The following is a 26,377-nucleotide window of genomic DNA, read 5'->3' on the forward strand; positions in this document are numbered from 1 at the left end:
AAGCAATTCTATTAAGCCTCCTCCAGCACACAGGCAGGGCCACACCAAACTGCAGAATGAAACACTGAGATAAGTTCTGTGAAGGCTCAGCTTAAGGGTCTTGCCCCCACACTCAGCTGTCCATCTCCCTTGGGGTGCAGACCCAAAGATTTATTGTGAAATCTGCCTCCTCCCTCAGTGTGGAGGAAGGTATGCACAGCCTCTTATCCCCCCCCTTCAATTATGAATTATACACACAGGGTTATATTATAAACAAGAAATAAGCTTATTAACTACTAAAGGTGAATTTTAAGTGAATATAAGAGATAACAAACAGAACAAAAACAACGTGGAGTCCGGTGGCACCTTAAAGGCTAACAGATTTATTTGGGCAAAAGATTTCGTGGGTAAAAATGGGCTTTTTACCCATGAAAGCTTATGCCCAAATAAATCTGTTAGTCTTTAAGGTGCCACCAAACTCCTCATTGTTTTTGTGGATACAGACTAACACAGCTACCTCTCTGATACTAGACAGAACAAAGCAGATTACTGAGCAAATAAAACAGAATACTCAAGCTAAGATCAATATACTTAAGAAACAGGTTACAAAATGTAATCTCTTATCCTAAATGTTATTTTAGGCAAGTTGCAAAGTTTCTGTGGTTCAGAGTTCCAGTTATATTTCTCTTCAGACTGGATCCCTGTCTCAGTATGGACCCCTCACCTTTAGCAGTCTTTCTTCTTGGGCAGACAGGCCATGGAGAGGAGGAGTCCTGTTTGCCTTCTTCCCCACCCTTAAATAGGATTTACATAACGCGGGAATCCTTTGTTTCCCAAACTTTTTTTTTTTCCTCTCTCTGTCTCTCCCTCTCGCCCAGTGGGAAGTTACAAGAAGTCCCAGATCATGTTTAGTATCCGGTGACAAGACCGCCTGACCTACCAGTGTCACAGTTACATCCCTGGACACTTCCCAGGAGGGAGAGAGATCTTCATGGTTTTGTTGTCCCTTCCTGATGGCTCATCAAATTTGATGGCCTGTCGTCTGGTGGGTGTCTTCCCAATACACACCCAGTTGTGATTGTTACACAGTCTGTATTCCTAGCATAGGTGTGCGCAACACATTTCACTTAGGGTGTGCACCCAGGGAATTTTTTTTTTTTAAAGGTGAACATTTATTGAATACTCAATCATAAAGGACATTATTTTTTTTCATCAAACAAACTAAAGAAACTAAAACTTAACTAAACTTAATTTTTTTTTAAATTAACAACTAAACTTTACTTAAAAAATGGGACACAAAATACCAAATTTTTGCTGTAGTGATAACCAGGCATATACAAAGATACAGTCAATTTTCATGATCTTTATCTTTAACCAGATAATAAGCTAACCCAAATTGACCAAAACAGATTAAGGTTTCTTCATCTTCCTGTCCTAGAGAATGAGATGTCGCTCACCAGGTGTTATGGACTTAAATTCCTCAATCACATCTTGTAATTAACTGACGAAGCCAATTCTCGTTCAATGTACAAAATCATGAGTGAGTCGAGGCGCTGTTGGGACATTGTACTTATGCTAGTTTTGAAAAGGCTCTTTCACATGAACAGCTTGTCTGCTCCTTTTCTTATCTTAACAACGAACCGATCCATATTTTAAAAGGGGGTATCATACGATTGAATTAAAACGTAAAGCCACGGGCTTGTTATGCTATTTCAGTAGAGTACACGCGACAAAGATTACAAACCCTGTAGATGCTGCGCTGGGCACACCTGATGCGGTCGCTTATATAGGTCAAAGAATTTTCCAGAATAGTAGTGGGAGGGGAGGGGAGGACCAATGGTAATGCAGCGCCGCAGTAGTGGGAATGCATGCGGCGAGCGAGCGCGGGCTTTCTATGTAGAGCGTATCATGTGATTAAATTAAAACGCAAAGCCACCTTTTTTTTTTTTTTTTTTTTTTCTTCTTTTTGGGACATTAGGGCAGGAATGGGCAAACTTTTTGGCCTGAGGGCCACATCGAGGTTCCAAAATTGTATGAAGGGCCAGGTAGGGAAGGCTGTGCTTCCCCAAACAGTTTGGCCCTGCCCCCATCTGACCCCCACCCACTTCCTGCCCCCCCGACTGCCCCCCTCAGAATCCCCGACCCATCCAGCTCCTTGTCCCCTGACCGCACCCCCCCCCCCCCCCCCGTCCCATGACTGCCCCAACCCCTATCCATCCCCGTGCCTCCTGACAGACCCCTGGAACTCCCACGATCCAACCCCCTATTCCCCGCCCCCCCCCCCCCCGAACCTCTGCCCCATCCACCCCTGCTCCCTGTCCCCTGACTGTCCCCGGGGCTCCCTGCCCGTTATCCAAGCCCCCGTTACCATGCCGCTTACCCCCGCCTCCCCCTCTCCTGGAGCCTCGGCAAGCTGCGTCCAGGAGCAGCCCTGGACAGCGCTGCAGCTGCATGGCTCTGGCAGGACCTGAGCTCCTGCCGTTTGGCCCACCAGAGCTCACAGCCCCACCCCCTTACCACACGGCTCCAGGCGGCAGGAGCTCAGGTCCCGCCGGAGCCGTGCCGCTGCAGCGCTGTCCAGGGCCACTCCTGGACGTGGCACACTGAGGCGGCGGGGGATGGGGGAAGGCGGGGCCGGGGGTGGGAGCCTACCTGGCCAGGAGCTCAGGCAGGCCAGGCAGGAAGAGCTTGCCAACCCCTGCATTAGGGTGTGCCGGGGCACACCCCGTACACATGCCTATGATTCCTAGCTTTAGATACAGAAATGATACATGCATACAAATTGGATAATCACATTCAGTAAATTGTAACCTTTCCAATGATGTCTTATAAGACCCATCTTGCATAAAGTACATCTCAGTTATGTCATGTCCACATCATAAGAATATTTCCATAAAGAATATGGAGTGCAATGTCACAGTTGTGACATGGAGTCTGAGAGGAGTAAACCACAAGAATAAAGGAGAGGGATTCTTGGAGGGAATGACCAAGGAGAAAAAAAACAGAGGTTTGCTGATATGGCGGAGTGAGCTTCTTGCAGAACATATACTTGCATTGGCAAAAGGGAATCTGATAACTTTGAGAGTATTGTAGATGTTAAAATCTTCAGAGGATTTTATATTTCATTTTACTCCCATCCTCCTGTTTGTAAGCAACTGTCTGATATAATCACAACATCTTGGTATTATATAAGTAGTGGGGGAGGGATAACTCAGTGGTTTGAGCATTGCCTTGCTAAACCCAGGGTTACGAGTTCAACCCTTGAGGGGACCATTTAGGGATCTGGGGCAAAAATTGTGGATTGGTACTGCTTTGAGCAGGGGTTGGACTAGATGATCTCCTGAGGTCCCTTCCAACCCTGATATTCTGTGATTCTAAGTGACGACTGAATCATAACGAATTCACACAAAAGGGCAGAGTTAAGGTTGTGCAGCTGCAACCTTAACTTTCATTTTATAGATTCATACATTTGAAGGTCAGAAGGAGCCATTAGGATTATCTAGATGGACCTCCTGCATAACACAGGCCGTAGAATTTCATGCGGTAACTCCTGTATCAAGGCAATAACTGGTGGTTGAACTAAAGTCCATCTAGACATTCAATCCTGACTTATTTTCATTCTTAACTATGCAACAATAATGCTGCCTTTTCATAGATTTTTTGGTATGAAATTATTTACGTTAATAGAATAAATCTTGGTTAACCTTGGCTGTAATTTAAAAAAAAAAAAATAGATGGATGTTTTTCTTTCTTTTCTTTTTTTTTTTTTTTTTTTAAATCCAGGCTTGCTTGATGTGAGTGTGAGGTACAGACATTCATTAAAAACAGCAGGGGGAGTAATAGCTGCTCGAGCCATTTCTATTTCTGTACAAATACACAGAGCAGCTGGTTTGCAAGCAGCAGCCAGGTAATATCTAATTCTAAGACAAGATTTTCTCTTAACATAACTTTTGGGGGTGAGGGGGATAGCGTGCCATGGTGGTGGAACAAATTGTCACTTGTGAACCTTTCATCTGTGGAGATCTAGATTCAAATCTTGTTCAGTTCAGAAGTGAAGATAACTATGAAAAGAACATCAGTGGCTATTTTTGTCCACCAAACCACTGGAGAGTTTAGTACAGTTTACTCAAGAGAGGCCTGGAACTGAAATAACAGGCAGTGGTGTAGTTCAAGACTTTGGTGCATTAGCAAAGCTGGGCTAGGGAGGAAGCTTGTACAATACCTGCCTATAACAGATGTGGCTCTAGCCATTCCTTTTGGCCCCTCATTTTACTGAGCAGAGCTAAATTCAGCCACGGTTTTTCCAGTATAAAAGACTTTGTATTAAAGGGAAAAGAGGTTGTGCTAACCTTTGTGCTTTGGATCCTCTTCTCGTTGATTGGGATTTTGCACGATGGCACATAAACTAAATTAATTAGTAAACTGAACATTCTTTTTTAAAGGAATGCTACTTTAAGAGAACTAAATTGCTTGAAGGTTAGTCTCAGCAGTCTTAGTGCATTATATAAGGAAGGGTTAAAACAGAGTAGTCAGCTCTTTAAGGACAAGAGTGGTTCCCAGCATTCCTGAGCAATGTCCTTTGGCCTGTTCTCTGAGCAGCACTGATGGGCTCCTCAATCAGGCCCTGATTCAAAGCCATTGGACAGACTCCCTTTGACTTCAGTGAGCTTTGGATCAGCTAATCAAAGTCTAAAAAGAGTTTTGGTCTTGCTCTTTGCTTCCTTCTGGAGCAGCTGCTCTGAGGAGTGTTCCTGCTGCCCCCTTTACAAAAGGGGATGTTCTGGTAGCGCTCGTGGACCTGATTTTCAGAGGCACTGAGTACCCACATTCCTGCTGTAGTCATTGGTGTGAGCAATGGTAGGGGCACTAGTATAGACAGGCCACAGCAGTTTTGGCCGCCATTTCATTACTGATCATAGTAGGTCGAGATAAAAAAGAGCTGAAAATTATCAGCAGCCAGTCTACACTAGAATTCCTGCCTTTACTAGCACTGATGGAGCTGCTACAGTGCTAGATCAAGGCTGGGAGATTCCCAAAAAGTCTCTGTGTAAACAAGACCTGAGAGCACAGATTGAATCCACTGTTTTGTTCTTATCGTTGTTCAGCTAGGGGTTAAAAACCCCTTCATTTTGGTGGCATACGTATGTACTTCTAACTAGATTACCTGGTGCGTCTCCCTCTCTTTTTTTTTCCTTATTACTTGAAGAGCTGTGGCCGAAAAGAACCCTTCACTTCAATCCAGTGCAGAAGTGGGAGTTAATGCCTATGTGTCTGTGCACCTCTCCTTCCTACCTGAGGGGGAGAAGCGCACCACCCGAGCTGTGGCTCGGACTTTCTGCCCGGAGTTTGATCACCACACTGAGTTCCCTTGTAACCTCGTCGTCCAGAGAAGCAGCGGAGAAGCATGTTGTCTGGGGGAGCTCTTGCAATCTGCACAGATAGTCTTCTGCATCTACCACCAGAGCATCAAGTCAGGTAAGCAAAACACAAATGAGTAGGAATCCTAGGTGGCTATTGGTAATGGTGTTATTGACATTAACTTCTCAGGTATAGGACACACAGTGAATATTCACTGTGTAACTGAAGTTTAGGTAAATGTATTTATTCCACTTATACTTTGGCCAAGCCCTTGGGGCTACAGCTGGTTTTCAAGGGGATTTTCAGTGACCACAAGTGGTCGGGATGTCAATTTTATATCTCATCCAAAAGGAGGTAATAGAGTAGTGATGCTGCCTGCACTTACATAGCACCTTTCATATGAGGATTTCAGGACCCATTACAAAGGCACATTAGCCTTGTTACCCGCATTTTATAGATGAGGAAACAAGAGAAGGAAATTAAGTGACTTGCTTAAAGTCCCGCAATGATATTACCCCCCCCCCACACCTTGTCTCTCTAATATCCTGGGATCAACACAGCTACAACAACACTGCATTCCTCCTGAAACATCAGTATTATTTCCTGCAGCCCCCTGGGTTTCCCCTGGAGGTCTTCCACTGAACTAATAACATTGCCTGACCTTGCTTAGATTGAAATGTGATGAGATCACAGCCTGAAATGGTAACTTTTTGTAAAGAAGGTTACAGATTATTTCTAAAAGTGGAAGATATGTTTCGAAAGTGGTATTAAGTGTCATTGTTTACATCTTATTTAAACGGATTAATTGATTGTTTTCCTCCGGCTGCATTAAGGCACTAGTATCTCAAAAATAGCATGCAATTTTATGATGGCAACTTTTCCTGTTGTCTCCATAGACAGCGGAGACCTCTTCAAGCTTTTTATAGCATTATGTTGTAGAATATTCTAATAATACAATTTAATTAAAGATATCAGTCTTCAGTGATAGGCAAAAAAACTCAACTGTTGGCATGAGTAAGCTACTCAGTTACTCTGTGGACAGTACAATAGCTCTTTGATGCTTATTTTAGAGCACGTTGGTAGTGGAAGTACTCCTTAGAATGCTCCCAAAACGCGAGAGTGCTGGAGCACACATCCTATAAGTAGAGTGCACTACTTGTGGATTTCCAACAACTGTGGTTATTTACTCCACCGTTTTTCGCTCTGAGTTTGACCAAATATGTGTTGTGCCTCCTCGGTGGCCTTTCACATTTCTTTTTTTCATGGAGGGAAGTATATGCCAATGTTATGACCTTAGATCTCTTCTAACAAAATGATATAGCTCTCACTAGGAGACTAATGCTTTATGAATTACTTGTGCATGTTTTAAATCAACCCCAGCTTGATGTGTCTGGATATCTTTGATTTTGATTCTACAGCCACTGGTTCAATGAAAACTCAAACATCAGGAGAATACCTGCTTGGAACAGTCAGGGTGCCAACCAAAGACCTGTTGATCAAAAGATCAGGTAAAGTGGAAATGCCATATTACTGACATTATCAATATAAACAGTACTTCCGTAGTAACATACTGTATTGCTTATGTGGGTTACATGTTTTGCTTCCTATTTTCTGAAGCCAAAGTTCTCTCATAAGCATTAGGGTTTTTTTATTAGATTCCTTATTAAAATCACATTTAACTGAAGTTCATTGAAAATCATCTGCTGGGATATGCTATGATCTGCTGATCTGCTAGGAAGTAGCCCATGTGAAAATGAGATTCATTCTTGAAGTTGGGAATAGCTATTATATTAGACTATGAATATGTGTTGCACAGCTCTTTGGCTTCTCTCTCATCAGACGTGCACTATTAGCCCTTATTATCTAGAAGTATGCGCAGGACATAAGAAGAAAATGGAAAAATACACACCTACAGTGAACTGACCCAGTGAATATTAATTGTCTGAATTTTTTGGTGCAAGTGCTATGTATTAACAACTCTAGGGACTGAAAACTACACTGGCCTAAAATCTAGAACTTGCAATATTCAGTCAGGGATATGTGATATGCAACAGCTATAAACAAACGCTCATACAATGAGAAAACAACAGGTTGGATTCCCAGATTTCCATAGTGTAAAATGACCACTTCTGGCACTGACAGGTTGGAAACTATCAGGCCTTGAAATCAAGAGATTCTGATTATAATCTTGTTTATTTCCACTGCAGTCTGAATATGATTTTAGCAACCACTTTCTCAAACCTTAAGAGTTTAAAAAATAATTGGTTTGTATATTCCATCTGGAAGTTAAGAATCCCAGCTTTATTGACTAGATCTTCATGAGATATTCACTTGTAAAACCATATCATTAATTAAGTGGAAAATAAAGTAAAATGGTAATCCGGATCATGTGATTTTTTTTTAATATTATTATTATTATTATTATTATTTTTAAGGCCGGATCATTTTTAACCTTGACAGGTGGCAAATACTTATATGAACCAAATGCTTTCAAGAGGAATAAACTTTTCCAAGTATTGGTTCTGGAACAGTGATCCGGGAGGGAAAAAATCCCTTTTTCTATTTGCATTTCTCAAAAAATGAAATGATTGAGTCTGATTACTCTCTGTTGTTCTGTTGAAGGTATTACAGGATGGTACTCAGTAACCCTACCTGAGGATTTGGTGCTTTCTCATTGCACAAACATCATGGAAAACATAGTAGGAGGGCTGGAGCTTTCTATTACTTTTGCTCATCATGGTGACAGAGAACGAGTTGTGGAGGCTGCTAAGCTTTTAGGCTGGAATCATGAGGAAAGCCATGAAGATAGTATGGATGATGATGACGAATGGCATCTGAGCAAAAATCCCGCCACTGTAACCATTTCTACCCCCAGAGTGTGGTTACCGGTGCATTGCATGCTACTTGCAGGCCAAACGCACATAAATAAAAGCACTTACTGCTATCTCCGATATAAATTGTACGATCAGGAAGCCATTTTGACTTTACTTCAGAGGCCAAAATTAACTGAAGATGAAAAACAAGTTACAGTGATGTTTAAGAAAACAAACGAGATGAAACTTATAAGGAGCCAAGCACTGTTGTGGTACTTCAGAGAGGAGAAGCTAGAAATCCAAGTGTGGCGGGCTTATGGGAAAGAAAACAACATTGAAAGACCACTTGATACAGATCGCCTTATTGGCTCTGCTTTTGTGGACCTTGCAGCACTTGGACAGAGGTCAAGGAGAACACTCACAGTCAGTGGTCAGTCTATAAAGAAAATTCTTACACTTCATTCCTCCTTTTATTCCATTTCCTTATGTACTTTTTAGCTGGTTTAACCTCATCCATATGTAGTTGTCTGAAGCAAACCAGTTGCAGCCTTGTTTTGTCCTTTCTATGTTGTTGGCTCATGTTGTTTTCTTGAAAAGATGAGCAAGGTTAAAACACTTACGTCAAAGTTCAAAGCTTAGTGAGTTATACTGGTGAAGAATTTGGTAATGATGGTCAATAAATGGGTGAAGAATTAGTGTTAGTGACTTGAGGAAGGATTCCTCATTAGAATCTGAATCACTGAACTAGTATTAATGATGATCAGGCACAATAGCACAGCAAAGGAGCCACTGGTTAGAGTTCACACAAGAAACCTGTATTGTCTGCTAGTAGTTAAAGTAAAGGACTAGAAAATTGGAAAAACCCTTGGAGTTTTCTATTCTATTCTGTTCTGGTTCTATATTTCATACATCACTATGATATCAATTCCAGGTCACCCACCAACTTGCAGTCTGATCTTCTAGACCAATGGTTCTCAACCTGGGGTCCAAGGCCCCCGTGAGCAGGTTTCAGGGGGTCCTCCAAGCAGGGCCAGCGTTAGACTTGCTAGGGCCCAGGGCAGAAAGCCAAAGCCCCACTGCATGAGGCTGAAACCTGGGGCCCTGAGCCCCACCACCTGGAGCTGAAGCCAAAGCCTGAGCAACTTAGATTCGCAGGGACCCCTGTGGCATGGGCCCCAGGCAATTGCCCTGCTTGCTACCTTCTAATGTCAGCCCTGGCTTTCATATGCAGAAAACCAGTTGTTGTGGCACAGGTGGGCCGGGGAGTTTTTTTATCATGTTGCGGGGGGGGCCTCAGAAAGAAGGAGGTTGAGAACCCCTGTTCCAGACAAGTCATTTGATCCTCATTTGGCCAGGCTTGAACCTGGTGTGGTTAAAACTAGAAACTGCAGGTAAAAAACCCTCAGAATAAAAACTCTGCACAGGCTGTATCTGAATTTTGTTTCCTGGATACGGTCACAAAATCATGCCAAAGGCAGTGTTTCCAATTCACATATGAAGTTGAGAGAAAAGTGCAGTATATCTTAATTTCAGCTGTCCATGGGAAAATGAAAAATTAACTTTTCTAGAGTTGCCCATTGCTTTTTTCCTTTACAGACTGATGTTACTAACAACTCCTGGGGGATCTGTTTGTGTAGAGATGACATTACCAGATTTGAGATCCACCCCACATATCTGAAAACAGACTTTTGTCTTCATGAAATATAACCGCTCTTTCCAAGATACTAAATTTTGTCTTTTCTTTGTTTGTAAATACCCTGTTACAGGTATCTATCCAGTGTTCAGGCGCAATGCTTCAAACCTGTCAGGAGCTGCTGTACGAGTTCACCTTACACTTGCTTCTACTCATGCTCATATTAATTCTGCTCATGGATTTGACTGTGCTGAAGATGTCAGTAACAGTGAAGATGAAGGTACAGAGAAGGTTCCTGACACAGGCCAGCAAGTCTTGAAAAGCAACAATCACAAACTGAATTCCTCAAGCTCAGAAATCCCTGTTGTGAAACCATCTGAGGAGACTAAGGCAAAGGATCTGGAAAACACATTTGCTGTCACTATCCTTGTGGAAAGAGCAATGCACTTAAGTTTAAAAGGTAAGAAATTTTCTTGCAAAATATATGTTCTTTTAAAAGATACTGTCAGCTATTTTACAGCAATTTTAAAAAAAGCAATTCCCAAGAGATTTTACAAAACTTAATATTAACAGGAATGTTTTCATTATGTTTTGAATTTCAATCAAAACAATTTTCATTTGGATTTAAATATTCCCCTGCAGAGTTGCAGCCCCATACCACTACGTCATCATGTTAGTTCATGAGCATCAGAAAGCGAACCTGCCCATTCTATTTCTATTCCCCATGCACAATGGACATGGGCAAAATGTAAACGAGCAGCGTAATGTTAAAAAAATACACTTGTTGAAATGACTACTGAATTCTGGAGTCGGAGGCTCATCCGAATAGCAGCCTATTTGCCCATCCTTAATTCTAGGCAATGTTAATAGAAGACATTCTTTCAGACTAGCAATTTTCAGCTTATTCATTTCTGAAACTAAGCTAGTGACACAAAACTAGAAATCTGGGAACTGCCAGAATCTGTGGTGATAAGGGGTGATGTAAGAATCTATAAAGATTAGAATGAACTCACGGTAACCTTGAGCAAGTCATTTTGTGTCAGTTTTCCACTTTGTTAAATGAGAATGATATTTAGATGCCCAGTTACCGTGAAGATGAGCACCAATAATTACTTTTTAATATATCTTCCAATCTGTTAATTCTGAACATATTTTAAAATATTCCATTTTAGTGAGATTATACTTAGCACTTGGTGTGCTCCTAAAGTGACACGTTTGCTGGCTTTTTAATTTTTTTTAAGCTGTCTGCTATTCCTGCCACCTGCAGTCAGTACTAAATGAAGGTCTTTTTGTTGAAAAAGAAGTGAATCAATCCCTTGAGATTTCCACATACATCCCAGTGCACCTTCACTCCTCCACATCTTGGCCCCTGTGTGTGTGCGCACATGCACACGTGCATGTGTGTGTTTAGCACTTAGCACAGTGGGCCCTTAATGCTGATTGGAGCCTTTAGGGTCTAGGCAATACCTGAATGCAAACAATAAATGTTAATAATAAAAGCAATACTGCCAGGAAGGACTGTGCAGGAAGGCCCAGATTAGCTAAAGCTTTGAAGTTTTTCCTAGAAATGGTCCAGTTACAATCTACTGTGTAACAATGTAGATGAATAAATTTAAATGATTGCCCACCAGAGTTTACTGGCATGAGGTATTGCAAAAGCAAGAATAAAATGATGATTGACCAACCGTGCTTTAAGCACAAGTGCTGCTGGTACACTCGGAGTCCAACTTGTTTTTTTGAATGAACAATGATTCTATAATCTTTTGAAGGTCGTAGTCTGTGTGTGTGTTCAGGAACTTGATGCAATACTATTTGCTACTAAAAGGATTTTGGAACACAATAAACAATGTTTCTTTTGTGTGAGTTTTACGATGGAATTGTTTGTGAATACCGAGAGAGATGCTCGCAAACGGAAAAGCGTTGGAGAAACTATTTTATGCCTGTTTCAGCAACAATATTTATCTTAATAAGGAAAAGTTCATTGTGATACTATAGATAACAAGGGTAGAATGAATGTTACTGTCTAGTACATTAAGGATGACATTTTTTTCTGGAACTTCAATGAAACATTGTCAACTTAATAGCTAGTCAGTTTCAAAAAATTAGCTAAACCTAGCTGCAGGTAGTAACCCTGTCTCTGAGCCTCCTGCCAATTTTTGTGGTTTTACAATCACATTTTCCCATTTTAATTAAAAATGGGGGAACCAGTTAAACTGACTATACATAAAGTGCTACCAAACACAAAGTAAACTGGAAAAAATAGTTTTTTTTCTCTAACATCATTTTAGTTACAATAATATTGGCTGTCACTTGTAACAATAATAGCTCCTTGCAAGTTCAGCAGGAAAAATACATTCAACTTTTCTTACAGTGGACTGAACTGAAACCCTTACCACAGGATTTCCAGTGAAGGATCAGAAAGAGGGCTGTGTGAGAAGCATCTCATTAGGATCCACTGACTATCATGGTAACAACAAGGTAAGCAGCTACTGCACTATGCCCCTGATTTTAAATCACTTTCTTCACTTTAATAAAATCAGGGGCATAGTGCAGTAGCTGCTTACCTTGTTGTTACCATGATAGTCAGTGGATCCTAATGAGATGCTTCTCACACAGCCCTCTTTCTGATCCTTCACTGGAAATCCTGTGGTAAGGGTTTCAGTTCAGTCCACTGGAAGAAAAGTTGAATGTATTTTTCCTGCTGAACTTTCCAGGAGCCCAAGTGCTGCATCTAATTTTTGTAAAATGCAGCAGGCTGCTTAAACCACCCTTATTTTTTTTATATGGAGTGCAGCCCACAGAGGCACTCCAATAGCATACTGGAGGAAGTGATCAATAGCAACCTCTCTGGCTGATAGAGGAGTGGTATCTGGTTCCAGAGAGAGTCCTGTCCACCCCACCTCCTTGATTAAAGCCTCACCTACCAGACAATCGCGTAGCTGTAATTCATCACCAGAACAGCTCCGCTGGCAATTAGACAGCACAGTGGTAAAAATACCAAAATTCTCTTTCTGCTACAGCTGCTACCACTGTTAGAACTACAGCATAGTGAATTATGGCTGCAAAGCTTGCTAGTGTTGACACCACCTAAGAAGAAGAATTGCAAAACAGAGAGAAAATTGGGCGGTGGGAATCCTCTGTTGAAGGACCCTCCCAAAGGGCACAAATCAGGCCAGACTCATAGCTCCTCATTTTTCCAATATAATTCAGTGCAGATGGCCACAGAATATATAGCACCCAATGCTTTCTGAGGTACTTTATATTCCATGTCTTCCAGTTTTTGAAAGTGTCCAGATTCCTAGATATGACCTTGTGTTACTGTGAATGCACATTGTCTGCCAGGGGAGCCAAACTAGGTCAAGCCAATTAACTGATTACTTTATCTTTTTTCTCACAAGACTTCTCCCAGGTTTTTAGAAAACAAAAAATTGGGGGGAAGTGTTTGTGTTTCCAGTCCCGAACTATTTTTATACAAGTCATAATAATCGGCTTGTAACAAAAGCCTTGCAAAGCTTTCTCCTCTGCGTTGCAAAATGTATGGCGTCTGTGGTAGCTCAGCTTGTTATTAAGCCTCTGTCTGCACTTGTACTAAAAACAGTGTTTCCTAAAGCTTTTAGAATCCGATTTTACAACCACTGTAGGGAAGGCTAGTCAGAGTCCATTATCTATGGCCTTGTGGTTAAGAAAAGGGACTGGGCCACAGGAGATCAGTTGTTCTTTGCTGTGGGGTGGACTGTTTCCTCGAGCAAATCACTTAGCTCAGGGGTTCTCAAGCTGCGGGACGTGACCCCGAGGGGTCATGAGGTTATTACATGTGGGATCGTGAGCTGTCAGCCTCCACCCCCGAGCCTCGCTTCGCCTCCAGCATTTATAAGAGTCTTAAATATAAAAAAATGTGTTTTCAATTTATGAGGGGGTCACGCTCAGAGGCTTGCTGTGTGAAAGGAGTCACCAATACAAAGGTTTGAGAGCCAGTGACTTAAGCCTTTTATGCACTACTTTTTTCCCCCTAAAATTTCCCACTGGTGCTGCTCCACCAGTGATAGGACCTGTGGGAGAACAAATGCAGGTGAGGTGCCAGTGGCCACCAGTGCTCTAACCACCATATTCATCCCTGCTTAGAGAATGTCTAGATGACACTATGGCAAAAACCCCAGAGGCTGCCAGCACCTTAGTAGGTCAAGAAGTCCCACGTATTGCTGCCATGGGAGCTGACTGGTGGTAGAAGTGGGGGGAAGGTTTCTTTTGGGGGGGTGAGTGTAGTGTAGACAGAGCTTATTTCTCTCTCTGCCTCAATTCTTTATCTATACGTGGGGTTAATACCTTACTGGGATGTTCTGAGCCTAAATCCCTGTTATGTAATGTTTGTGAGACATTACATAAAAAAACTTACTAACCCTTGGACATCTTTGGCACCTTGCATTTGTCTGTAAGTTGGTGCACATTTCCTTATTTCAAGCCTGACAGGAGATGGGTTCCTGTGTTGTAATCGTTCTAAATAGCTGTGCTTGGTACAGGAACGTATTCAGTCACCGATCAGTATGAGGGCCCTGCAGAGCCAACACAAATCTCATAGACTTCAAGGCCAGAAGAGACCATTATGATCATCTAGTCTGACCTCACGATACACTGCAGGCCACAGAACCTCGCCCACCCACTCCTGCAATAGGCCCCCACAACTTCTGGCTGAGTTACTGAAGTCCTCAGATCTTGATTTAAAGACTTCAAGTTACAGAGAATCCACCATTTACTCTAGTTCAAACCAGCAAGTGACCCATGCCACATGCTGCAAAGGAAGGCGAAAAAACTGCCAGGGTCTCTGCCAGTCTGACCTGGGGGAAACTTTCTTCCTGAACCCAAATATGGTGATCAACTACACCCTGAGCATGTGCAAGACCCACCAGCCAGACACCCGGGAAAGAGTTCTCTATAGTCACAGCCCTCCCCCTCAGTCAATTGGAGATATTTGCAAACAGCAGTCATGAATGGGCCATATGCAGTTGTAGTCAATCTCATTGTGCCATCTTCTCCATAAACTTACCCAGCTCAGTCTTAAAACAAGTTAGGTTTTTTGCCCCCATTACTCCCTTGGAAGGCTGTTCCAATCTTCACTCATCTAATGGGTAGAAGACTTTGTCTAATTTCAAGCCTAAACTTATCGATGGACAGTTTATACATTTGTTCTTCTGCCGACATTGGCCCTTAACTTAATTTAAATAACTCCTCTCCCTCTCTGGTATTTATCCCTCTGATGTATTTATAGAAAGCAATCATATCTCCTCTCAGCCTTCATTTAGTCAGGCTAAACAAGACAAGCTCCTTAAGTCTCCTCTCGTACGGTAGGTTCTCCATTCTCTGATCATCCTGGCAGCCTTTCTCTGGACCTATTCCAGATCTGGGAGAGTGAGTTAGGTTCTATTTTGGGTTGTGCATTATCCACAAAATTGCTGTATAATTTCTAACTATGTGACCAGTTCTGCCCCTATTATACCTACAAAACCCTACTGATGAGAATGGTGTTGCTCAGGTGTAACTGAAAGCAAAATTTGTCAGGAGGAATTTTTAACACTGGTTACTGGTGAGATGAGCCAGAAATAACCCAGTTTGACTTTTGGATCCTGAAATACGTTTGCAAGGCGGATAATATTTATTTAAAAAAAACAAACAAACACCCTTAACTGGGCAAATTTTTATATGTAATCAACAATCACAGAACCCCAATGTCATTTTTAGAGTCACTTTCATAGTAAAGGTACACGCTAGTATTTTGCACTCCACTCATATCCTGACTGGAGCTAGTGAATGTCAGCAGCTTCCTGGGCTCGCTCTGCTACCCTAAGGAAACCACCAGCTGTCAGGCTGAGCTGGCCTTTGCCATGATGCACAGGTTTTATCTTTGTCACAAGGTGAAACCATTATTTTCTGTAGCTAATAGCTTTGTTCTGTTGTAACACAATACTTAATTTTTTTATGAAATAATTAATCATCTGCCTTATTCTAACCACAATTCATTATATTTTAGGGAGTCCTCTCACTGAACGTGGAGTGACAGCACCCAGTAGCTATGTGACGTTTGCGGTTGCTGATGCAGATGCTCCAATAGCCACTGCAATAATAGAAAACGCTGAGTCACCAGTTTGGGACTTTCAGCGGCAAACAAGGTACGTAATGCCTTTCAGAGGCAGACACTTTCATAGCCATGGTGTCTGGCAGCCAGTGGCCAGACATTGAATGAATAGATGCACTTAGCAAAGTGGTCCTCCAGTAACTGGACCTGTTCTGTTATGATTCCTACATGTTATTTTATCACCACTCACAGTTTTATGCAAGTCCCCTTGTGGTCCAGAAGCAGCAGCTTTAACCAAGTAAACAGAGAGAGGCTTTCTCCAGCCAAAGCAGTAGGAGCCTTGCTAAGCTTGTCACAGCTGAAAATCCGTGTTTGCATATCTTGCAGTAGCTCTAGTGCCTATAATGTCTGGATTGAGTTGTACGAGGGAAGGTATGGTCTGGGCTAAAACACAGGACCAGGAGTCAGACCTGTGCTGTATTTCTGGCTGTACCATAGACTTCTCAGGTGATATTAGGCAAGACATTTAACATCTCTGTGCTTCAGTTTCCTCACCTGTAAAATGGAGCTGATAACATTTTCTACCTCACAGGGCTGTCGTGAGGATTAATTCATTAATGTTAGCGAAGTTCTTTGCACTTTCATGTCTTTTTATTAAGTTTGTATGGTGTCCAGAACAATGGGGTCCTGGTCCATGGCTGGGGTTCTTGGTCCACAATACAATTAATAAATAACTTACACTAGTATGTCTGTGGTGGGGATCTCATGGTTTCTGCAAAGTTTTGCAGTCAGGTGTTTGAATTAAATCTAAAGCAGTTGCCATTAGGATTTTCTAAACTGAAAGGGACCAACCACTGTGAATCAGTAAATAAAATATCTTCCATTGTTGTATACAGTGTTGTTGTAACTGAGTTGGTCCCAAAATATTAGAGAGAGAAGGTGGGTGAGGTAATTTCTTGTATTGGACCAACTTCTGTTAGTGTGAGAGACAAGCTTTGGTGCTTACACAGAGCTCTCTGGATAAACTCATCTCTCTCTCCAACAGAAGTTGGTCCAATAAAAGACGTTATCTCTCCCACATTGTCTCTCAATAAATAAACTGTATTTAGCATGTTCGGCACTAACTTGTCAGTCATAGACTGCTTGGAAATTATACCAGTAACTGCACAGAGACAGGTTTGCTGGCTAGACAGTTGTTCTTATAATGCAGAGACCAATCATTCAGACACTGATAGCTGCAGTTACAAGTTTTTTTTCTCTAAGGTTGTTTGTGCTCAGAGCCAATCTTGAATACTAGAAATATGCCAAGTGACTTGAAAATGCTTTGGGGGAAGTAAAGGATTTTGTCTCATCACTATTTTGGAGAGGTGTTTTTTCAGAAATTAGGTTACAGTGTTTCAGGTGGCCATCTTAATCTTTATTAAAAGTTTGTTACTATAGTGCTTGATAGTATTTTCACTGTTACCTCTCTCTCCCTTTTTCCCTGCTGTTTTCACTACCCTAATTTAAAAATATTTTAGAATAAGAAAGAAAAAAAAAAGCAGAAAACAAACCTATGTAGTGGTAATTATGTACATTGCACTTTTAAGGACCTACACTGTTGTTTTTCCCCATTACTCAGATAATACTTTTCATAAGGTAGACAAAATGTTATTGAAATTCCACAGACACTTTGCCTTGCTAGCTTCTGACAAATATTATTGTTCTGCATAACAGATTATGATGATTTTATTCTTAATAGGCTATCCAAAGAACTTCTGTTGGATCCACAACAAACCTTGGTGTTCAAAGTATGGCATAAAGCAGGTAAACCACCATGATGCAATGCAGAGAAGCCCCTGGTTCAGTGTATACAGTGGGTAATTTGGCTCCTTCCAACAGATGGAGATAGGAATTTCAACGACATTAGTGGCCTGTCCCTAGGAGAGGGCTGTACTAGCTAAGCAGTCCCCTTCATTTCCTGTCTTTCCAAAGTCCCTCCAACTGTGGGACGCTTTTAGCTAGTTTTAGTTAAGTTTAGGTTTAAAACCTTGCTTCTCACCAAGTTTAAATTGACAGCATTTTAGAAGTCAGATTTTCCTGGGGCGGGGAGATGGATTATTATTTCTCTTTTTCCTTCTATTTGTTCCTTCCAGAGTTAGCTGAAGAGTGTTCTGCAATGGCTTACAAACTCCAGTGTCTCCTGCTATCAGCAGAGGCAGGTATCATCCTTCTAATTTATGGCCTCAGTCCCGTTTCTCTCCAGAGCCTCATTTTTGGCTTTTTCGTGGGCCTTCCCCTAATCCTTTGGAAAGCATGTAGGGCCAGGTTCTTACAGCTCCCATATGTGCCAGGCTCATCTCATCAGCCTGAGAGCCTTTAACCCAGCAGCCCACAAATCCTTACAAGTCTAAGCAATTCTAACAGGAGATGTTTCTGTGATTCCCCTGGTTTACTTCTTACAGACATTATTTAAAATAGAATCTGATTTACAGATAAAGATTTCAGCTCTGTCAGAAGGTAAACTACTTTGATCCTCTGCCACAGCTACTCAGGGCTGGACTCCTTTGCCCATTATTACCAAAATGTAACCAAATACTTTTATAGCATCATGAACATACTTTAAAAAATGACGTTATAGCCAATATTCGCATTTATTGGGACAGTTGGAAGCATTTGGCCGTAGGCCTTATGCCTAGCAACGTACCTATTCACACTTCCTGTTTGTTGTTACAATGGTAAAGGTACTCATTCGCCATATTGCTGTTTGCTCATGTCATTGTTAAACTAGATCCTCCAATGTTTAATTGCTACAAAACAAATTTAAGTTAACAAAATATGCTGTGATGTTGGGGAGATAGCTGTATTTTATTATTTTTCTCTCCAGTGCTGATTTAAAGTACTAATTTTTAAAAATGTATTAAATTTTAGCTGGCTGATTTTTGCCAGAGAAACTTTTATTTTGAGTGTATAAGTCTGATAGACTTTTGTCTTATTGTTAAAAAAATCTCCATTAGCCATTGACACAATTTCTGCTAAAAGTTTTTTTCAAAAAAAAAAAAAAAAACTTGAACTGCTGGAGTAACCCAAACAATGTTCTCTTTTGTGTTTGCTGGTAGGATTGTTTGTCTCTCTACCTGCTGACATGCAGGAGAGAACAGACAAGTTATTGCAATCAACATAACAGTGTAACAATAATCACACACAGGCATTTTAAAAGCTTTTTGAAAAGGGAATATGAGTTGGTAAATAGAAACAAAAGAAATCCTAGAGGGAGGTCATGGAGCTACACAAATTGGTCTTAAGTTTTTTTTTTTTCCCAACTCTCTCATTTTCCTTTACTCCCCTGTTTTTTTCAAAATGTGTTTACTTTTCCCTCCATCTGTTCAAGCTATCCATGTCTCTTGTATCACTAGCCTTTCTGGTGTCTCAGTTCATAAGTGTATAACCCTTCATGTAATAACAGAGGTGAAGTGAAGGCATTGTACCTGCCAAAGCGTGAGTTCGGGCCTTCAAGTTACTTTAAATTCTTACACTGATCTAAGTGCTGGTAATATCAACAACTGCAATAGCAACAGTGAGTTTTGGCAGCTAAGGAAAAGAGGGAAGAACTGGTTTTAAAATGCATTTGGGATTTTTCAAGTCTAAACATGTCTCTAACTAATGATTAGACATCTTGAATGGCTTCTGGTACGTCTGTTTTAAAAATAATTTCAATGGGGCTCAAGTTAATGTGTATAGTTATTTGGTATTTCAAACCTATGCCTGCACCACTGCTCATTTCCTTATGTTTTTGGCTTCTGATTCCTTGGTGGCCTGCTGAAGTGTCCCACAGCATCATTCCAACTGTTCCTACCTGAAGTGAAGTAGAAATGCACAGGCCTATGTCATAAATATAAAGGGAAGGGTAAACCCCTTTAAAATCCCTCCTGGCCAAAGGAAAAATCCTCTCACCTGTAAAGGGTTAAGAAGCTAAAGGTAACCTCGCTGGCACCTGACCAAAATGACCAATGAGGAGACAAGATACTTTCAAAAGCTGGGAGGAGGGAGAGAAACAAAGGGTCTGTGTCTGTCTGTATGCTGCTTTTGCCAGGGACAGAACAGGAATGGAGTCTTAGAACTTTTAGTAAGTAATCTAGCTAGGTATGTGTTAGATTATGATTTCTTTAAATGGCTGAGAAAAGAACTGTGCTGAATAGAATGACTATCCCTGTCTGTGTGTCTTTTTTGTAACTTAAGATTTTGCCTAGAGGGATTCTCTATGTTTTGAATCTAATTACCCTGTAAGGTATCTACCATCCTGATTTTACAGAGGTGATTCCTTTACTTCTATTAAAAGTCTTCTTGTAAGAAAACTGAATGCTTTTTCATTGTTCTAAGATCCAAGGGTTTGGGTCTGTGGTCACCTATGCAAATTGGTGAGGATTTTTACCAAACCTTTCCCAGGAAGTGGGGTGCAAGGGTTGGGAGGATTTTGGGGGGAAAGACCTGTCCAAACTACGTTTCCCAGTAAACCAAGTTAAGGTTTGGTGGTGGCAGTGGAATTTCCAAGGGCAAAGGGTAAAATTAATTTGTACCTTGGGGAAGTTTTAACCTAAGCTGGTAAAAGTCAGCTTAGGAGGTTTTCATGCAGGTCCCCACATCTGTACCCTAAAGTTCAGAGTGGGGGAGGAACCTTGACAGCCTACAACTCTCATATCACTAACCATCTATGTTACTTGCAGCCTTAATACACTTCTATGTAAACAAATCATTTATAGGTGTTTTGGAACTGTGGCATGCTGTGTGACACTGTTAGCCCACCACAGAGTGAAACCTGGGATGGAGTAGGAAAGCTGGACTTTCTTTTGGACTAAATCTGCAAGACCCTTGAGCCTCACCTAGACTTTCTGCCAGGCAGGGAAAGGGTTTGTGAGTGCGATAGCATTTATTACTTAATCCTTAGTGCATTGAGTCCTTCACCGTATCTGTTTTAATTTCTTTAACACTGCTGCTATTTTGAACAAGGGAAATATTTAATAGAATAATTAACGTGATGTTAAACTAGACAGAAGGAGAGAATTATTATAGTCTCCAGATGCCTCTCTGACTATTCCTCTTGGATGTGCCCCCTTCAACCCAAACTCAGTCTCTCCAGAACTGAATCCCTGATTTTTGCCTCCCTTCTCTATCACTGTCACCAGCTCCACAGCTTTGATTTAATCTTGGCATCTCTTTTCTCCTCCCCCTTTAAAACTGATTTCTTGCTAGGTCCCATTACTCCTCATCACCATAGTCTGCCCTTTCCTCACTGTCCCCACCACTAAAACCACTTGTCTGGGCCTGGGTCACTTTCTTCTTGATTACTGTAACCTGCTTTATGACCACCTTGCTTATTTGCTCATTCTTGTGTTCTATCCAAAAGTCTACTTCTTTCCCTGACCACTCCAGTCACATCATTGCTTCCTCACACACCTTCCTTGTCCTTCTGTTTTTAAGAACATCATATTCAGGCTCCTTGTCCTCAACTTTAAGGCTTTATGTAATCTTACTACCACATATGTCTCTGACATTTCTCCCTCCATTCATCCCTATATTGTTGCTTTACAGCTTCCTTCTTTTCCTCCTTCACCATCTTGGTTTTATGTCAACACTCCTATTCTCTCCTACATTTGAAACCTTTTTCCTCTTCTTGTCCTGTCTCTTCCTTCAATCCCTCCTAAAAACCCATTTCTTCCAGGTGCCATTTCTACTTTGTTCTCAGACTCCATAGTCCCCACTTCCTTTTTACCTGAACTTGTCCTTTGCCTTTTAGGTGTTCTCTACTTACTATATGCTTTTTGAGGTTTGCTCTGTAAAGCTGTGTAAAGTTTCAGGGCTGTGTAACTGATTGTTTTAAAACGTGCAAATGTTACGCTTGCACACCTTAGTTTTAACTGCATGATTTACAATCTTCTTTCCCCACAGATGTTGAACGAGTGATAGGATTTGCATCTGTGGATCTCTCGCCCCTTCTTTCTGGCTTCCAGTTAGTCTGTGGGTGGTACAATATTACAGACTTCAGTGGACAATGCAGAGGGCAGATTAAAGTAGCTGTTTCCCCTCTGGAAAGTATAATTCATCTCAGAGAAGTAAGACAGGCAAGGATTCGGACCAGAGCACCAGGTTCTTCAGTATGTACTCCAGTTTCTTTCTATTCACAAGTGTGATTTAGTTCCTAATAACCAACAGTGAATTTTCTGGATTCACACAGTGAAAAGTTAACTGTACATACAGCAGATTGGCAGCATTGTGTAGTGGATTGAGCATGGCTTTACAAATGCTGGAAAGTCCTGAATTCTCAATTTTAAAAATTTATTTGTATTACAATAAATTTACCTGGAGGCCAGAGCCCCATTATTGTAGGGGTTGTACAAACATATATCAGAGAAAATCCCTGCCCCACAGAGCTTGAAATTTAAGTGAAAAGACACACCTGTATGAAATTATTACATGTATCATATAAGATGACTATAAATTAAAAACATAATTTTTCTCTATTTTCAGTTTCTTTACCGGTATATTTGATAGCACTCTGCATGTAGTCAATTTCACGGTTTCCCCTGCATAGTCGGTTAGTCGGTTTCTCCTATTGTTTGTGTGGTACTTTTCACACAGCAGCAGGGGAGAGAGTCATTTTTTTAACTCTGAAGGTATGATTGTAAAACCATAAAAAATGGCCGCAGGACTTGTTGGTGCTAGAACCTGTCTCACTTTTAACTGAAGTCTATAAAACAATCCAGATTTTAAGTTGGTTTGTCCCGTTGGTCAGTCTTTGTAAAGTGCTTTGAAAATGTAAAGCAGTATATAAAGTTAAGTTTATGCTATTGGTTAGCTCAGTGAAGTCTCACATTTTATTTCTCCTTAATCTTGCTGTTGCAGATTCCTGCACACAGTCCTTTTTCATTCCAGGCAAGGGCCTTGTGTACTGCATTCCCCAGCTATGTTACAAGACACTCTGGACAATTGTTTAATACTTCATCAAAGGATGTTGATTTTACTACTCAGGAGCGGTAAGAAAACTGATAAAAGAATATCTTTGGAATAAAATAATAGTAAAAGTAAATATTTATTGTTTCCAGAGTTTGAAAATTTTACCTGACACCTATCAGCCCAAATACTAAGTCTACTGACCAGGGTGAAATAGACCTGTGCCACGCCTCTCGCTCCAGATCCACGCCCCTGCAATTTAAAGGACCAAAACAGTTTTGTGCGGTACTTGCATTTAATTGTAAGACTGTCAATCAGTTTTCTACGAAATATACTTTTGAGTGAATGTCCCAAGAGATGCCAATCTCCTAATGTCCTGATACCGATTCCTTACCACAACATCATGGTCTCTCCCCAAAGAGGCACCTAGCTGCTTCTTTCACTCCCTGTACCACTGCCAATACTGGCTGTTGTTTTCCTCTGCCCTGCTTAGTGGGAAGTGGGGTAGGGATGTGTGTCTGTGACATCTCTGTGTATTTTGTCATACTTCTTTTCGTTGTCACCAAATAAGGGATGAAGAGGCATGCCCATATTGCACATCCCTGAGACCAGCTTTTATAGAAACCCTGCAGTAATTTCTGCTTACTCTTGCTAAAAACAGATGCTATGGGAACATCCCTTTTGTTCATAGCTGTTACTGGCAGTAACTGCAGCTCACAGTGAGTGACATGTAAGAAAGAGGATTAATTCATGGCTTGCTTGTTTAGAGTATGTGGAGGGCAATCCTTCTACATAGACCCTAGAAGCAGCCTGCCAGGCAAGGTTTTATTAGCTCTGTCTGTTGAAGTTTGCAAAGAGTACCAGCACCAGCATATAGTGGTCCATCTTCATCTGAACAACCTCTGGCACCTATGTCTATGGGCACTTCTGTGTTAAAAAGGAGGATGCCTGCAATCTATTCTATCATGATGCAAATTAGGTGCAGTTCTCAGGCTTTTTGTGAACTACTAATGTCATTCTTGCCAAATTTTGCATGCTTTGGGCTTAATCCATTAATGCTTCTTTAATGATGCAGGGGGAGTATTTTTAACAGATGTTGGCAGATCTTTTCATAGATATGCTGGTGCATGTATATAAATATATACCCATTTTTAGCAGAATTAGTCCCACAGAAACATGGACACCTCGTCATGAAGAGCACATGCAAAATGTCCGCAGATTTCATGAGTCCTTGCAGCAGGTGGAAGGGAATGCACAAAGGGCTGGAAGATTAGATTCCCTGTCACATTCATCACGTACTTCACTTCTAACTGCTCTCAGGTAAAGCAAACCCATGGCTACCAGTGTGGTATATGGCTTTAGGTTCACAAAGTAAATCTTGAAATTTTGCAATTCTTGCATCCTCTTTTCAAATAAACTAAAATTAATATAGTAATCTTATGAAACTGGGGGTTAGTGGTATAGTAGTGTAACTTAACAGCAATATTAAAACAAGACTGGAATAGTGAGGGTGGCTACAGGTTAGATTTGTCCCGCTTTGGCAGAGCTGTGAGAAGCCCCAGGACTGGATAGCAGCAGTGATTGCAAATTAAGACTGAATACTTAGCACTACCCATCTCTGTCATCCTGTAACTTAACTTACTCTATGTTACCAAAAGACCTCTCTGAGCTAAGACAGGAAAATGAACAAACCCTGTAAGCATTTTGATCTCTCACAAAATTCAAAGCATTAACTGATTTACATGAGGTTCCCTTTATTTTTTCCTGTTTGGCTCAGAAAGAATCATTTCTAGGCTGGGATCTCATGGATTAAATTTTTGGCTAGATAATAGTTTTTTAGCCTAGTTCTAAACCTTAGGAAAACCAAGATTAATTAGTTAGGTATTTATATATTATGAATCTTTATGTTCTCTTACATCGCTTACAGAAGCAACTTGACTGAGCTGGATGAGATTCAGAGATACTTCAGTCAGAAATTAACCAGCTCGTTCCCCGACAATGTCTATGGCAGCACATTAAAGAGAAATCTGGAACAGCAGGATGGGGATTGCAAAGAGTTTGGGACCAGAATGGTAGATCCTGATGGACACCATCTTTTGGAAAAATCTAGTCACTTGATCTCTCAAGTCAGCACTCTGATCAATGGTAAGAAGTTACCTTGTTTGGAATACTTTACCAAAAGCCACGGGCACTAGGTAATCCCTTGTTTTAAATCCCCTCTTTAAAGTAGCCCCAAAACTCCTGACACAGTTTTTCCCAATCTTTAATTTGAAGAAGACCAACCTCTAACAGACAACTAATTTGTGCTGGTCCCGGAGGCGATTGCTCCAGTTCTGTAGTGGTAGTGTTGGAATCTTACCTGACACGCCCATTAAGTAACATATATTTAAATATAACATTAGGAAGATGAGATTAAATAGTAGTTAGTGATTGGTTTCTGTCCTGTTAATTATATGCTAGCCTACCTAAATTTCCCTACATAATTTCACGTGCATCTGTTCTTCACTAGTAGTGCTGATAAATTTTGTGCCACATTTATCTACAGAAGCGGATATGTAGCAGTAGTGAATCAAGTGAAATATCTTTGCTTCCCATGGTGATTTTAAAGTCTCCATCTCCTCATTCTACCCTGCCCCTTAAACCACCTATCGACTTACTGCCCTTCCTTTGTACATTGTGATTAGCAAGTTGGCAGGGAATCCCAAGTGTCTGTTGTGCCTTTTTATAATAAAGTAGTGGATAGAAGAGAGACTGTCATCAGTATGAAGCAGGCTGTCTGCAGTATCTACCTCTGTCTGCCCTCTAGGATTCGTACTGTGCCACCATCTCCCGTGGTACAGGGCCATTCTTTCTGGTATACAGTATTAGCATCTTGATTCTGATGCCACTTATTCCTGTTCTCTAGACTTTGCCATCTTTGTCCTGCTCACCTCAGTGTACTATTTTCTTTGCTTCTCTTGCCCCCTCTCCTCCACATATCTATCTGAAACTCTCTTCTTACCCTTTTTCCCAGTGCCGCCACCCCCGCCACTTATTGCATCCTCTTTAAATCTTATTTTAAACCTGTTGTTTGTCTCCAAGAGCACTAATTTGACATTTACCTTGATGGTGAGTTCAGCTAAATGCCAATGGCCTAATTCCTGAAAGATTTTGATGAAATAAGGTACATCTGACTGGAAACTAGAAACTAAAAATAGATTTCCTTATTATTAAAATAAATCGTAAATGGCCAAGACATGGCTGTATCACAGGAGGCTATTTATATTTAGACTCCTAGGCCAATCAACCTTTCCTTTCCCCTGCTTCCTACCTTATATAGAGGACACATGCAACTCTTCATTTTTAATATTGAAATATATATATTTTGCAACTATTGCACTGTAACAAATCAGTGTTCTCTAGTGCCTTTCAGTTAGTATAAATATTTGACAATCATGTAAGTGGGTTCTCATATGATTTTTAATATAGAAATAGATAGAAGCATGCAGATTACCATCAGATATGCAAAACTAAAGAGTGTCAGTGAGAGCTATGTCCTCTAGCCCTGTTCCATAGGATTGTCGAAGCTACTGATAGAAAAAGTATCTAGTTCCCATCTCC

The 26,377-nt window shown here is 41.0% G+C and overlaps 1 protein-coding gene across 1 annotated transcript in view; it reads left to right on the forward strand.

Moving 5' to 3' along the window:
- C2CD3 (C2 domain containing 3 centriole elongation regulator) overlaps positions 1-26,377 on the forward strand; it is a 91,681-nt gene that overhangs the window by 37,836 nt on the left and 27,468 nt on the right. The window contains exons 21-31 of the mRNA XM_077836791.1: positions 3,763-3,886; positions 5,186-5,454; positions 6,756-6,845; positions 7,960-8,580; positions 9,917-10,243; positions 15,806-15,944; positions 17,592-17,656; positions 21,776-21,981; positions 22,730-22,860; positions 23,933-24,097; positions 24,705-24,922. Of these exons, the coding sequence (XP_077692917.1) occupies positions 3,763-3,886; positions 5,186-5,454; positions 6,756-6,845; positions 7,960-8,580; positions 9,917-10,243; positions 15,806-15,944; positions 17,592-17,656; positions 21,776-21,981; positions 22,730-22,860; positions 23,933-24,097; positions 24,705-24,922 (2,355 nt within the window). The remainder of the gene's footprint in view (positions 1-3,762; positions 3,887-5,185; positions 5,455-6,755; positions 6,846-7,959; positions 8,581-9,916; positions 10,244-15,805; positions 15,945-17,591; positions 17,657-21,775; positions 21,982-22,729; positions 22,861-23,932; positions 24,098-24,704; positions 24,923-26,377) is intronic.

Source organism: Eretmochelys imbricata, chromosome 1 (assembly GCF_965152235.1).
Source record: "Eretmochelys imbricata isolate rEreImb1 chromosome 1, rEreImb1.hap1, whole genome shotgun sequence".
Taxonomy (NCBI): domain Eukaryota; kingdom Metazoa; phylum Chordata; order Testudines; family Cheloniidae; genus Eretmochelys; species Eretmochelys imbricata.